The sequence below is a fragment of the Protopterus annectens genome, chromosome 4.part0 (genome assembly GCF_019279795.1).
Source record: "Protopterus annectens isolate FY-2018-M chromosome 4.part0, PAN1.0, whole genome shotgun sequence".
Taxonomy (NCBI): Eukaryota; Metazoa; Chordata; order Ceratodontiformes; family Protopteridae; genus Protopterus; species Protopterus annectens.
Window position 1 is genome coordinate 1,820,329,169 of NC_056733.1, and position 17,041 is coordinate 1,820,346,209.

Below are 17,041 nucleotides of genomic sequence, written 5' to 3' on the forward strand. Positions count from 1 at the left end.
AACAGGAAGAAGAGAAAGAAAGTAGCTCCAGCACATGCAGTACAATGAGTGGCATATACACAGGCCGCAGTTTTGGAAGAATGGGAAAACAAACATCCATATGCCAGGGCCGGGGGAACAAGAGAAGATGGAGAATTATGAGGCCTAATGTAGTGACCCAATCAAAAGCAAAATAGCCAGAAAATAAAAAAGATTTTTTTCTTGTTCACATACTTTACACTCTGAATAGACTGGACTGAATTTTGTCATGAGTTGTTCTGCTTATAACCAAAGAGACAGTTGTAGATGTCTGCCCCTGACAAAAAAGGTATATGACACCAGTTCTGTGTACTAATCGAACACTAAGAAGTCCAAAAGCCATTTATTTCACAGAGATGTCACGGAATACTACATGGCAAGGTAATAGTACACTGACAAAATATGTGTATACATGAAGGATTAGACATAATTTTCCCCTTCCCAAGATTAGCTCACATTAAGAAAAACATTACCAAATGCGACAAATTACAAAGTTACAACAACAACCTCAAGTTGTAAACTAGATTTTCTATTTGATTTCACTCCACTTCACTCATACACTGGCCCCAAATAAAGATAGCTGTTGATGGACTATTGCACAAATCTAACAATCTGCAATATTCACTACAAATTTTAATGCAAATCACTGAAACAGAGACTACAATGTTAGTTGCAGAAATTGTTTTCAGAATGTCTACAACGAACTTAAAAAAAAAAAAAAAACAGGAAATAACATCCACTGCTTTTACTCCAACTTCCATTAGTGCTGTGTGCCACTGAGAAGAACTATTAAGCAGCGTAAGGCAAAGGAGGTACATTTGTACTTCTTATGTCGTCAACTTTAAAATCAGGATCCTTATTAACAAAATATCTCCACCATACTGCCAACTCAGAGCTTTTTTTGTTTGTTTCTTTTGCTCTCCTGTGGCTCCTATGGTCTATGACAGTTAAAGCTTCATCAACTGAGATGCTTAAAGGACAAAAAAAGATCTAGGTGCAATTTTCCTGTTTTATGTCCACAGTTCAAGGAATGAAAATTTTCTGCAAACATAAACATATGTAGATTGAATTATGTATTTAAATCTGTGCCAAAAGGAGCAGATCATATGACAGAAACACACCACTAAACATGTGCACAGGTTATGGAGAAGTGCGCAAAGTGTAGAAGAAAGAGGCCAACTTTAGCACAACAGCTCTTTTGTAGTCCACAGACACCATTGTAACAGAAGATCCTTTCTTGAAGTAACATATAATGGACAGCTGAGAAAAAAAAACTGATGCAACCAGTGAAGGTTTTTAGCTGAGAGTTGTAGACATGGTCTACATCCTAGATTCAGGACTACTATCCCCAGGAGGAACACACAACAGTTTATAACTCACCTGGACTTTTTAGGGATAGATTAATGACCCTATCATCTTTCTGTCAGCTCAGTAGCAGAAAGAGTAGAATTATATGCAAATAAAAAAAGCGATACATTAATATTTATCATTAAAGCAAGTGCAGTTCTGTTTCTGAATAGTAAGAGTATACTTTTCAACACTTATTGCACGTCTAGCTGCCCATTTGTCCTATTTTGTCTGTTTTGGGCTTTACATACATGACTGGAACAAAACTGTGATGTAAGCTGCTGTCAGAATAATATAGTGGCAGTGTCTTGTGCATCTATACTGAAAAACAGAAGCAGAATATAGCTGCATTTTATATTCCCAGATCACTGTGATGTACAGGGTACGGATCGTCTGAACACAAGACGAGCTCTGAACTTGTAATGGCTGATGACTGCACATTCCGGAATGATATGATTACACGACACATAGCAAACATAATGCAATATGTAAAGACAGCACCAAAAATGGGCAGGGCAGTGCCCTCTCAGCAGCACCAGCAGGAACGACAGCTTTTGCTGCTTCCTCTGACTGGGGGGATTCTATGTCCAAATGTTTCACTTTTGCCTCTTTAGCAGCCACCTGTGGGAAAGAAGAAAAATATGTCAGTATAATAAGCAGAAATATCTCTGAGACATGGCCTTGAATAATGAGCCTGCAAAATGCGAATGGTGTTAGACAACAGATCAATTTCTCAGAACTTACTGTTTTATTTATTTATGTAGTATGTTTGTAAGCTGCATTTAAATGAATTTCAACTCCACTCGGGGACAGATGAGGTCTGGATTTACTAGATGTAGTACATTAAATGGTTACTTAACCTAGCTGAAATACAGTGTTAACAATATACATGCTTCTAAGAAGGACATTAGATTAGTTTAATTACCAAACCTTTACTAAGAGCCTCCCAGTTATCTCTGCAAAGTTATATCTGGAACATTTTCAGCTAAATAAACAATGAACAAAGGGTTTCCCGTTTCAAATGTTATATCAAATTTTGCATTTTGTGTTCAATACACACCCTCAGTTTAATTGAATATGACTGTGGAAACTTGTCAAATTTCAGTTTTAGTTCCTTTTTCCCCTACAAATCTATCCTACGACACTATACATATGATCTCTCTAAACCTTCCAATCTGGAAACTCCAGGATGAGCACAATGCAATATTTTAAGTATTTATGAAGGATTTTCTGTATGGACTGACCCAGGATCTGCAATGTAAACCATCATTGACACTTAGTTGTTCGTAACAGCATGATAAAGATTTAGTTTTAGTTACATATTTAGGCCATTTTAGCACATATGTATGCACTTGTGAAAAAGTTACATCTTCATAAGTATAGTGTTTTAACATGCAAAATGTAGATTGGTGCACTGTTCATAAGCTCTATCAGCAAAACCTTATCATGTATGTTGAAATCTGTCAGTTTGGGGTTTTTTTTGTGAATGTTATACAGACTATTTTTAACAGTTTGTTTATTTCTTCTTCTACTTTAGTACACATAGTAAAAGGGATAGATGTGGATCTGAGAAAATCTAGGTGTGGCATCTGCTGGGAAATCCAAGACAAAGTCCACATCAGCAGATACAGGACAGCAACCAAATCTTTTAACTCTAAGAGCACTTTATTTGCAGAAACATAATAATAAAATGATGAAATAAGTTAATAAAATAGCTGAATAGCAGCAATAAATCAAGTGCTTTTATCTCTGTTCATTCAGAGACTTTTTCAAGATAAAGCACACAGTCAACAGTCCCTTTTTAAATTAGTAAAAGACAACCCCCTAATTACTCTCCACCAATAAAATACATCCATCAATTAGAATCTCATAAATTAATCAACAGCTGGATAGTTCTTGTTTTAAAGGTATAGAAACTGTATAAAAGATAAATAACACTTTCATTATAAACCATAAAATGCATATGTTGCAATAAAAACATTCACCATCCAAACATTTAAAATAAACTGTATGTATATGTATATACACATACACACTTCTCTTTTTATCTATTTCTCTATCTAGTACCTTCAATTTGAGAAAACATGCTAAAGACAGGGCATTATTTATACCTGGCCAACTTGTTGCATTCTTTCTAATTTGCCATATAGCCTCCAGTTTTTTTTAATTGGAGTGTCCATGGACCACCCCATGGGTCAATTTCAAGTCCGTCCAGAATCATAAACTTAAAAGTATGGTCAGGGGAATCATTGCAGTGTTTTGCAAGGGCATTTGTCTCTTTTTTTCAACCTTCTATCTCTAAAGTGTTTGCAAATTCTACTTTTAAGCTTCCTTACAGTTTTTCCAATGTATTATGCTGGGCATTTCATGCACAAAGCACAATATACCACTCTCTCAGTCGGGCACGAACCTTTCTTTTTTTATCTTTATCATAGTCCCATTTATTACACAGGAGGGTCCCTCTAAAACGTGTGTACACATTGTGCATGACCCACATTTTTTTCATATAGCCTACTATAGGTTTCTTAATTTTTGCTTCAAGAATATTCTTCAGGGTTTGCCCCTCCTGTATACTATGTTCGTTTTTTCACCCACCCATTCTCGAACATCATTGCATGATCTAACAATAGCCCAATTCTTATGTACGATGTCTGCAATCATTTTACTGGACCTATTATAGGCTGCAACCAATGCTGACCTGGAGCATGCTACTCCTACAGTCTCAATTTCCACCTCCACACTCTCCTTCCTGGACCAATAATAGGCCATAGCATCTACCACTCTAGCATCACTTACCCCTATGGTCTCAGTTAATTCCTCAAGTTCATCTCTCTCTGTATATCCATTAAGGTCGTCCATCCCTATAAGTAAATGTGGTTCATTTATATCCTTGTTAAGGATGGCTTTAATGTGTCCTCTTTCTCTTTTATTTACTACTTCAATAAGTAACTCATTCACTAAAATAGTAGGATAACCCCTTTTAACAAACATTTCTTTCAGTAATTCACATTCTCCAAGGAATATTTCAAAACAAGTAATCATGTGGGCAGCTCTTACAAATTGCTCCTTTATGACGGCCTTTTTCTGTTTGTAGGGGTGAGCACTGTTAAAGTGCAGGAAGCTATTAGAATAAGTTTCCTTACGGAAAATTGGAAAAACTGAAAGGAAGCTTAAAAGTAGAATTTACGAACACCTTAGAGATATAAAGTTGAAAAATAGAGACGAATGCCCTTGCAAAACACTGTAATAATTTCCCTGACCATATTTTTAAGTTTATGATTCTGGACGGACTTGAAATTGACCCAATGATGGCCCATGGACACTCCAATTAGAAAAAGTAGGAGACTATATGGCAAAGTAGAATGAATGCAACAAGTTGGCCAGGTATAAATGATGCCCTGTCTTTAGCATGTTTTCTCAAATTGAAGGCACTAGATAGATAAATAGATAAAAAGAGATGTGTGTATGTGTATATACATATACATACAGTTTATTTTAAATGTTTGGATGGTGAATGTTTTTATTGCAACATATTATGCATTTTATGGTTTATAATGAGAGTGTTATTTATCTTTTATGCATTTTCTATACCATTAAAACAAGAATTATCCAGCTGTTGAATAATTTATGAGATTCTAATTGATGAATGTATTTTATTGGTGGAGAGTAATTAGGGGGTTGTCTTTTACTATTTTAAAAAGGGACTGTTGACTGTGCTTTATCTTGAAAAAGTCTCTGAATGAACAGAGACAAAAGTGCTTGATTTACTGCTGATTTATTGTTGCTATTCAACTATATTATTAACTTATTTCATCATTTTATTATTATTTTTCCGCAAATAAAGTGGTCTTAGAGTTAAAAAGATTTGGTTGCTGTCCTGTATCTGCTGCCGTGGACTTTGTCTTGGAGTTTCTAGTTTCATTTTGCTGATCTGCTGGGAAATAAATAAAAACTGAGACTTAATTTTAACAGGCACATTTCTTCTTTAAGCATGTCTAGCTAAGTCTTTACTTTCAGAAAACATATGTTTTAATATTTTTCAGTCTAGATGAATTTTATTTAGCAAACTTCTCCCAGGTAAACTGGATCTGGGGCCTTCCATTGTTATATTTCTTTTTGTACAGTAAGAGTAGCTTTCACATTAACAACTTCTGCTGTATACATTTTCCCATGCAAACGTTTTCTATAAAAGATCAATAGGTTCCAAAACTAAATTACTAATAACACTAATATTCTGTTAATTCATGCTTTTTTGCCCCTATTGTCTGCCAACAATCAGACCCTGTCTTATCCAACAGGACCATGTGTTTAACATATAGCAGGGTGAGAACCAACAGAAAAAGGCCATCATTCAGGCAGCCATCAGGGTGGTTAGGCTTTTACATCTTCCAGCTCTAACCCTGTTGCTCATGTCCAGTATCAGTTTCAGGGTTTGGCATGCAATGAGTATCAGAAAGGGTGTGTCAGCCATTTCCACAAATGAGATAACCTCTCAAGACAGCCCTTCAACCTTGAAGCCAGTGCTCCTATGGGATATCCAGTCTTCTTGGATTCAGCCATGGGAATGTGCACCCCCAGGCAGGCACCCAAGCTGCTAATCAAACTAAAGTCTCCTGCATTGTAGTCAGGGCTTTATCCATCTATACTGATGGAGCTGGATCCCTTATAATGTGTAAGTGTTACATTACTTCCAGTGTCTACTTTTAATCTAGGCAGCATGGTTGCAGAAGTCATAAGAGCTTTATCCAACAGAACTACAGTCCATGGTTCAATCCGTGTTTCAGTCTCTCTGTAGAGTTCTGCATGGCTTTCCTGTGCCTATGAAAGTTTTCCCTGAGCACTACAGTTTCCTTACACCTCCCAAAAACTGTCTGGCTGATTAACTACATTAAACCATCCCTATAAATGTTGTACATAGCCTTGTCTTTGTGGGCATGGGCATAGTTGTAAATGGAATGAAAAGGATCAGTTTACTTGCCCAGTTAATAACAGGTAAACCTATCTTCACTTCTACCATGAACTAATTACTTTTTTTGGCAGGTTCAGTTTAGTTCGAGATGAGGATGTGATCTTACATTCCAGGATCTTGGGTCAGTCCCTCCAAACCAAAAACATGTAAGTAGTCAGTTCCTCCTTTCATCTCTTAATGCAGACTTTGTAAATATTTCTTTTTAGTTGTACAATTCTTTACAATGGTATAAATGTTGATTCATCTACAGCATTTTCCCAAATATTAAAAAAATCAAAAACATTTGATGAAACTCCTTTTATCGAGCCTCAGAGACATGTTATTGTAAGACGACAAATCCACAATAAGGAGATGGGCCCTCTACACCTCCCCCCCCAAACTTATACATGCTATTATATACACCAATTGTGAGGTCTCACAAAATTAGAGAAAGATGAAAGTGCCAATCATTTAGCTTTCCTGAAACTACAATCAAAGAATTGAAAGAAAACTCTTGTTTTGCGCCTAATTCTACCACAAGCAAAACATTTTCTGGCTCAAATTTACAATGATAAGCTGTGCTGTATTTATTCACACACCTGTAACAGGCTTTAGCTTTGTTTCAGTCCGTCTTAGGACCATACTTACTACTATCATGTTGTTTCTATTTGGTTACAGGCTCCTGCCAACTGCTTAAATCTTGTACATTTATTAGTTGCTTTCAAAGCACAAGCAATATTTAAGTTATTTTCAACAGTTATTTTCACAATTCAAGCTTCTTGTACAGTATGGCAATCTCTGTATGCCTCATTCTTTATTCCACATGCAGTCCTGTCTATCAGAATTTTCTGAAATGTTCCTCCTGGGCTAACCTTCTCATTTCACTATACTTGAATTCATAGATTGTTACTAGGCTAATGACCTGGGGGGGGGGGGGCTTTCTAAGCCTAGACAATTTTCCCAAAAGAATAATGATGTCCTGTATTTAAATTGACATTGAGGGTCAGGCATTTATAAGTTACCTCTATCCATAAGGGACATGGGTGCCAGGCCTGGTGTAATTTTACTATTCCTCATCCACTGGTCTAGGTTGTGCTTAAACTGGGTAATAGACAAACTAACCCAGCTTCACATAAATGGGAAGCCTGTTCCACAGGAAGGGCAGTCTCTGGGATCCATACCTGTCTCTCCAGTATGTTCTGTTTAAGTCACAGACAAAATTCAAGTCCCTAGACCTTGCAGTTCTGGTACTCTTTGACTTACAAATATGCAAGAGATTCATGAGTGTAAATCACTTTCATGGATCCAGTAAGCTTTCCAAAATGAAAATGACACTTATCTCTGTCTAGTATCTTACTAGGTTTGTGATTACAATTACTATGTAACCAGCTCTCCACTGCATGCATGTTTCTTCTCTGTGTTTAGTAAGCAACAGAAGGTGTTTCAATAAACTATAGGTTTTGGTTCCATAGGCAAAAAGAAGCGTGGCTCTTTTTCTGCCTTTATTTATAATGTCAGTGGACAATAAAAATGTGTAGGTCTTTCACAACAATCATCCCAGCATAGGAGTTTCACAAAGTAGGTACTCAAAAGAACTGGTAGTTGTTATTTTCTTTATTTCTTCCACCTTGCACTGATACAAGTGCTGTATTTTTTTATGAGATCCATCACCAAATAAACCGAAGGAGTTATATTTTGACATAAAATCTAAACAACTTAAATAACTCAACAACTTTAACAAGAAAACCAAACTTAAAGATAACAGTTGCATCAGCCAACACAGAGTTCATATTAGTGTAGATACTTCTGTATGCTGCTTCTCAGAAGTATTCAACATACGGGAGAAGCTCATAACCACTTGGGCTGGAAAGGTATCAAAAGTACAAGAGGATGTGAACTCTTAAACTACACTAGCAAGGCTAACCATTTACTAGACAACATCTACACTGTCCCAGGATAAAGTGTGGAACACTTCGCAGGAACACACAGTTTAGTGACCAGCTATGAAAATGTTGCTGTTGTTTATATGCTGGCTATTGCTGTATTCATGCGTAAGGTATCCTCGATGACCTTTCTGTTAACATCATGGGGGAGAGGTGCTAGGACACATAAGAAGAATAGCAAACCATGCAACATGGTATTCACTGTCCTATTCCTACAATACAAACCTGATCCCACTAAAGAGAGATAAATGGCAAAGGAAAAACTGCTCAAGCTCCCAAGGAAAACTACCTATTTTATTGTATACATACAGCAAGAGGACAAAGAAAAAGTATAGCATTTCTAGGCATTACCATCCAAAAGGGTGATATGGCATTAGAAAAATGTTGTACAAAAGACAATAGCAAGCGCTTTGCAGTTTTGAGGAAATATGCTGCATACCTAAACTTGGCAGTCCTCATTTTACTTATTAAAAGAGGAACCATAATGTAATACTTGACCACTATAATGTTATCGGCATGCGGTGTGTATCAATAGGACACTTACTGATATGTGACAGAGAAGAATATGATACTTAGGACACTCAAAAGAAACCACTTAATACTTAGTGGTGAAGTCACTTAGTGGAATGACTGTCACTGAGATAGAATGCTGATATCACATCTGGCAATGTTATTCCTGTTAAATCATATACCTAATGTATCCCACACTCTTGAGGGCCATTTGGTAGTGTGACTTTCTTTGGTTTGGGATATTTAATAATGTTGCTACAAGCTTTGTAGGACACTCAATAGTATACAACAGTACAATTCCCACAAGTGAGAAGCAATCCCGAGTAGCTTCTACTCTCATTTGACATACTGCAGTATGGCTAACTCTAGCATGCTACTTTGTAATATGTTTCAAACTGACACATGATGGTCTACAGCACTGCTCTCATGTGACATACTGCAGTATGGCTAACCCTAGCATGCTACTTTGTAATCTGTTTCAAACTGACACATGATCGTCCACAGCACTGCTCTCATGTAATATACTACAATATGGCTAACCCTAGCATGCTACTTTGTAATCTGTTTCAAACTGACACATGATCGCCCACAGCACTGCTCTCACTGGAGTGAAATACAAGGTAGCTTCACCCATTAGACTGAGGTATGTAGCAGTCTGGCTCCTAATGAGGTATGGCAAGTAATTAAAAAAATTGTATTGGGCCTTTCAATGTTATAACACACTGCAGTGTGACTTTCACTGGGAAGTAACATTCAACAGTTTGGTTCTTGTAGTCAAAAATGTAGTAATGTGACCCTCACAGTGCAGACCTCTACGATGAGCATTAATTGGGATACACTGCTCTGTGATGTTTGGGCTACAATACGAATTGACTGCTTTGGTGACTATGTCCTTATCAGTGGGTGATAACCACTGTACTGCCTATCTCACTTGTGATTCTAATTATGTATAGTTTTAGAGGTTGGTAGGGTCTTCAAGCTCAGAAGCACTACATCATCACAAAAAACTAGTAAGTTAACTTTCAGTCATGACATGTATGACTGGCATGCTGAAGAGCTGTAGATCACATTCAAGGATTTATTTAAGAGACATAACTGATGAACACAGAATGCCACAACACAATCTTTGTTCAGTTTGTTTCTCCATTTGTATAAGAACAGGAAATGTGCTTTTGGTTAGCTAAATTGTGCACAACATTTGGAAACATTGTCTGTGTCTCGATTAACTGTAATACATTAGTATGAACGTGATGGCAAACCTTATTCTCATATAGAAACAAAACTGTGTTAGTAGTTATGACAGTTTACGAACAGCAACCTGCATTAGACTTCATGTAACTACCTGTTAGCAGCAGTGATTTCTTACAGTCAAAATAATATCAAATATAATGTATTTTCTTTGAATAGTTTGGCATTGTTTATCTAGTTTACAACAACTAGTGCTTCCACCATCTGATATCAGTACGGCTGTTGGGTAGTGCAGACTATATATTTATTTCTGGTTATTTTTGACTTCTAGTACATAAAACATATATTTGTATTATATTAACTTGCTCCTGGATGCACGGCTCAAACTATAATTACAAGAAAATACTCGCTGCTTTAGCTGCTAGTACAGGCATTTACGCTGGAATCACTCGGATTAGATTATCCGCTTGTGTTAACAGGTGTTGATGGACAGCAGCTATGTGCTGATTACACAATACTAGTGCTGTGATTAACATTTGGCTTGCCAGTAGTGTTGTAAGCATCTTAATACAGCTTACTAAATATATTTCATCTGTATCTTTAGGTATGGGAATTTATATTTAAACTATGGTCATTCGAATGTACCTTAACAGCTGTTAACTGTTTTGGGAAAATATTTGTCTTTAATTATTAGATGTGTCACTATTCTTAATTTCCATCTATTACCTCATATTCTTCAGCCTATGATCTTAAGGGTCTGAATAACAAAGGTGACAACAGAATGACAGAAGGTACAATGTTATGGTGTAGAAATTGTAGTACATTATCCACCAACAAATGTTATTCATACATGGCAATTCCAGATATGAAACATAAGCAGATGGACTATACTGGCCTGAAATCCATGATGTATAGGTATCACATCAGTAAGGTACATCACATTGACTTATTATGCATAGAGAAGCAGGGTTAACCTCCCACAGTCTCTTTTTCTGGTACTGTAGTCTCTTTTAGTAACAGTAGCTACACACATTGCTGGTATGGTTACTGCAACAATAGTCATAAGCGAAACATCAGTATATGTAAATGTACTAATAATGGTGCTATTAGTAGTACATGCCCTTCAAATAAGACTGTAGTAGCTATAGGTGAACATATGGTTTCAGCACTACTAGTCTGGTTCAGCATCAGAAGAAATACTGTGATTTAATGCTGATGTCTTTTATTAGGAATAAAAGCAGTAGACATACTACTATAGTTTATATTTCCTCTTTGACAAAGGTAAAACTGCAAAATCTCCACAATTACTGACTGTAGGCATGAGCTGGTAATGATTTACAATAAGCTCAACGTGGTTTGCAATGATTCTGTGCAAGTGCAATGTTTACAATGATTCAGTATATACTATGTTGTCATACTTAATATGTTCATGGAGTATAATAACAGACATATTCAGTGACATTATCCCATCTTCATCGCTTGTAGCTTATATAACCAGAAAGGAATATTATTTCCATAACCAGCTTATGCATCAGTGTTTTATCTTAGAAATATGCTTTCACCTACTAAAAAGAAATGTCGCAAGCTGGATCATTTTGTAGTGAGCTGTAACTACCTAAAACGTAAAGAAGCTACACTAACTAAATAAAAAGTGGCCCATGTAAGATGGCCTTGATTTTGAAACCATGCAGAGACTAGCCCTAAACATCAAGGTCCAGTTAATTGCTTGCTATCATCCACCTTAGTGCATGTTAAACACAAACTTTTTTGTTGGACCTGTGTTTTTTCAAGCTCCAGATAGGCAACATTAGCTTAGACAATTTCAACCAGTTGTTTTTGGGCTGGGTAAGTAATCACTGCTCTTCTGCCTCTGGGCTGACATTACTCTGTTTGATGGATAGCAACAGCTTTGCACAGATGGCTACTCTACTAATTGAAAAAGAAAATATTTTACATGTAGTATCCTGCAGTTATCCTGGTTTCTAGAATAATATCACAGGGAACTCTCTTCTGTTTACATCCAGCCATGACCATGTGTTCTTTGAAATAAACGCTGCCATATATTCAGAATTTTAACTAGTTAAGGTCCTTGATAACACCAGTTATGAGAAAATCAGAAGAATCCTAGTTAAGACTTGCTGGTCTAACACAGTTTAAGGTAGAAGTCCAGAACAGGCATGGGATGCTTTTTATAATATTCTGCCTTCTAATAAGGCTCATTAAATATTTAAATGAATAAAAATAATTTAGGAAATTCATGGCAAGCACTCTGGAGGAACCACATGTTATGCACATAAAGAGACATATAGGTGATTTTGTTAAAGGCTATATTTTTTGTATAGGGGAAGTAAAGCATCCACACTCACAAACATACAATATTAGCCTACTGCACAAAATTAATTCTGAGTTAAACAAGCTGCAGGCTAAACTGCACATCTTTCAGAGTGCCAAATATTCAGAATTTTCACTAGTTAAGGTCTTTGATAACATCAGTTATGAGAAAATTAGAAGCATCCTAGTTAAGACTTGCTGGTCTAGCACAGCTCAAGGTAGAAGTCCAGAACATGCACGGGATGCTTTTTATAACATTCTGCCTTCTAATAAGACTCATTAAGTATTTAAATGTATAAAATACTTTAGGAAATTTATGGCAAGCACGTTGGCCTAATGCACATAATTAATTCAGAGGTCAACGAGCTGCAGGCTAAGTTGCACATCTTTCAGAGAGTTGTTAGGTATGTTAGGTTCAACAGACTAGTTTCATTAATGATCCCCTGTGGATTGTATGTGACCCACATGAAGTTTCTTTCTTCTCACAACATTTTCACCTAAATGTGTAATGCCATTCTAAATAAAGCAGACATTATTATGTAACCAAAAACAATGCCATGATCCAAGTACTGCAAAAAATGAATACGACAGTCCAGTGTTCACAAAAGAATTTAATAAATTCTAGCATCTCGGCAAATACTGCCTCCAATGGAATACAAAACTCATTACTCAACCACACCTTTTATACGATAAAAAGTCACAGCCAATAAAACAATTAACTATTTAACTTATCTTTCAATTAAATTATTAAACTAAAACGTTCCAATTACAGGATGTATTCATCCCCTCAGGACTTAAATTACCAAACTTCAAAATAAGCAAAGCTTCCTTGTATAGAATCTTGCTTTTAATATCATAATATTCACTCTTTTCTAGTTTTTCTAAAACAGGACCTTGCAAACCCATAGGGTCCCCATTATGATATTTTAAAAGATGTTGTGCAAGACGGCTTTCATGTTTTCGATTTTTATATCCCTAACATGTTCTTGAAGACGGAGCTTGAAAGCTTTCTTGGTCTCCCCTATATAAAACTCATTACATGGGCACTGCAGTGCATATAGAATACATTCTGTGTTACAACAGAAGTTACCTAATACATTGAAGTTGCCACCATTAATATATAGAAAAGTTTATACCATGTATTTACACAAGATACATTTCTCACAGGGATATGTGCCTTTCAAATATGGAACCTTATAAATGCTAGAACATGGAATTTTAAATTTACTATGTACAAGTCTATCTTTAATCCTACGTCCCTGCCTAAATGAAAAAAACTGGGGTAGTACATAAACCAGCAAATTCTCTAAATTTCAAGAGATAGCCTCAATATTGTTTTATAATTGGAACCACTTTATCACTCAATAAATCATACGTCATGACCATATACATTTTCTTTTCTTCTTTTATACAATCAATATTATTTCGACCCAAATTATTATTTTTCTTCCTAGTATTCTCATGCTTAACCTTACAAAGTGCCCCCTTCACAACACTTTCTTTATATCCAACTGAGACAAACATCTCTAATGTTTTATTATATTCTTTTTCCAGATTAATCTCATTGTTACATAGACATTTGATTCTCATGAATTCTCCATATGGAAGTGATTTGAGAAGATGAGATGGATGGAAACCGGTACCATGGAGAAAATTACTAGTATCTCCAAACTTCCTCTGTATTGTAGTAGATATGCCACCACCACTAATCCCTGCTAAACACAGATCCAAAAACACTACTTGCTCATCACAAGCTGAGATTTCAAATGTCAAGCCAAATCTGTTGTTATTTATTCCATCTACAAAATTATCAACCTCATTTTTACCTCCCTTACATAAAAATATAAGATCATCTATGTATCTATAATATTGGCAAACATGTATGTTGAAAAATGTATTCTTATATAAATATTCATACTCGAAAAGGCCTGTCATGATGTTGGCATACATGGGTGCGAAAGGAGCACCCATGGCGTGCCATTGAACTCAAAAAAATTATGTTTCAAACTAAATTAAATCAATTCAGCAATATACATAGCTATGGGACTATCACCCAATGCAAATCTTAATGCTTCAATACCACAATCATGTTTGATACTAGTATATGAACTCAGCATCAATCACTAACCAGAACACATCTTCCTCCCATTGGGTGTTCTTTATTTTACTCAAAAAAAAAACAAAAGTCTTGGATATATTACATTTGTTTTTTGACTACATCCAATAAATAATTATGTAAGAAAATACCAATTTTATTCAAGAAGTATTTGCACGCTGATACAATTGGCCTACCTGGGGGATTAGTGGTATGTTTGTGTATTTTCGGCAAACAATAGAAAGTTGTCATTTCGCAGCCTTCTATAATAAATTTTTTGTCAATATCATCCTTTGTGAAATATCCTAATCTATTCCCCTTTAGTAACAACTCCTTATAATCCAAAAGGGCTTTTTTATAACTTTCAATACCAACTACACTATATATATTAATGCTCGTAACACATAGTATAACATAACCAGTTTGTTACCTTTATCTGCTGTTTTAAAAATTATTTCTTTCCTTTTACTCAAGGTTTGCAAGGCATCCCATTCAAGTTTGGTTAACTTATACCTAACCTGATTTTTACATTTAACAGACTCAGTAAAAATATTTTTGACCAAATAATTCACCATGATCAAAAATTGCTGAAACCTTTCATGATTAAAAGGGGAATGAACTGCGTTTTAAAAGGCACTACATTCGTATTTAGTTTACAGTAAGCATTACTTTCAGCAATGCTATCAGGTTCAGAAAAACATGAATAAAAGCTCAAATCAGTATCATCTGAGCTGTCAGACACACATTCAATAATATATTCATTATCAATGTCCTGGAAAAAAATTCCAAAGATGTAACTTTCTCACCAGACAGAAAATGTCTTTTTTAGTCATATAAAGTCTAGGTATGACCGTTGGAACAAACTTAAGACCAAGGTTTAACACAGCAGCTTCACAGTCATTCAAAGCATATCCTGATAAGTTCACTATATAGCCAGTGTTCAAAATAGCATTAGCATTAAATGTTTTGTACCTTGGTTGTTGCTGTTGTTGCTGATACATATTTGTTTGTTGTTGTTGTGCATAACCATCCCTTTGTGGCTCATAGGTATTTCTACCCTACTTTTTGTTATTTTCCTCCTTATTGTCACGAAATGTCCAGTTCAGATATTGCGGTTCCTGTGCTGCCCGTAATACAGGATAGTATATGTTATCACTGTCCCAGTTGGTGGATTCTTCCGTAAAATCAGAAAACGCACCCGCGTTTTCTGATGGATTTTTATGATCTTCCAGAACTCTGAAGCGTACATCTTTACAACAAGTTTTCTGACTGGTTTTCCAGAGGAAGGTAGAACCTCTTTTGTAACCACCCAAGTCTCTTAAAAGTTTTTTTTCTTTTTTATAGCCAAAAGTTGTTTTTCACACTCAGTTAGCTTCATATTAATGTCTCACAAAAAGTGTTCTAATTTACCAATAGAGGAATCCACTGTCAGCTAATCACAAATAGTGGATATTTCCTCTTTGAACTTACATTGTTTAAGTTAGTTATTTGTTTTAGTGGCTGTGATTTTTTATTGTATAAAAGATGTGGTTGAGTAATGAGTTTTGTATTCCATTGAAGGAAGTATTTGCCGAGGCATTAGAATTTATTAAATTCTCTTGTGAACACTGGATTGTTGTATTCATTATTATGTAACCAGTCTTGTCATACAAATAAGGGAGAATCACAAGACATTATGCAACTAAATCATTTTACATAAGACCTGTGACTATTTAAGTGGTATTAGAGTGCAAGAATAGATGTTCATCATTTGGATCACTGTTGCATTTATAAACATTTGGGAACTCTACTGCAGGCTGAGATTTTACATCTGCCCAGACTTTCAGAGCTGAGCATTCTTCCTCCATTGGCCAAGCTGGGAATATCTTACCTCAGACAAACTCATGTATCTCATATAAAGGTGGTGGGTGTATGCTCAGCTATCTTTAGTTCCTTCTTGCTATATTTGCAGATTGCACAGTACACCATTTGCTAAAGAAGTGCATAAATTAGTCTGTCAGGTCCGGGTCACAAGTGAAGAATGTGGCAAACAGATACCAGATTAGGACCCTTCATTTTGCTTTTGTATCCAAATATCTGCAAGTCTTTTTTTGAGCAAAACATTTGTAGACATGACATCTGTCTCACATGGAGGTGTTGTGGGTATGACTGCCACTATTAATCATAGCTAGTGTGCTTGTAGATGTCAGATTTATTTTAAACTCAGTTATTATTAGTGTATCTGTTGTTTAGAATTGGAACACAATGTTAATGTCTGCAATATTTGTCAAGTGTTTGAGGCTAAGACTATTCAGGAAAGACATCAGGCTGTCCAGGTCTTAGTGAATGAAAAGAAGCAAACGTCCTATTTTGATAAGTCTGCCATGCCTTTAGATTGCCTTACTTGTCAATCAGATGTCCACTCAAAAAATAAGACATAGAGAAAGAGAAAGAAGATGTCGACGGAGACCATGGAGTCAGAAGACTCTATTGGTGATCCTAGGTCTAAAGATGTCATCACTATGGAGATGTTTGATTAGCATTTCACACTGACTTCTACCATAGTTGAGGCCTCTTTAATTGCACATGGAGGGGCCACCACACTGTTAGGTTCTAGCACATTTCACTGCACCAATGACATTTCGGAACTTATGGCAATAGAAAAGTATATATCATCTCTTT

At 35.9% G+C, this 17,041-nt stretch overlaps 1 protein-coding gene across 1 annotated transcript in view; it reads right to left on the reverse strand.

Moving 5' to 3' along the window:
- Positions 1–321: 321 nt before the first annotated feature.
- GFRA3 (GDNF family receptor alpha 3) overlaps positions 322–17,041 on the reverse strand; it is a 198,102-nt gene continuing 181,382 nt past the window's right edge. Inside the window, exon 8 of the mRNA XM_044069510.1 lies at positions 322–1,986. Coding sequence (XP_043925445.1) covers positions 1,822–1,986 — 165 coding nt within the window. The 3' untranslated portion in view covers positions 322–1,821. The remainder of the gene's footprint in view (positions 1,987–17,041) is intronic.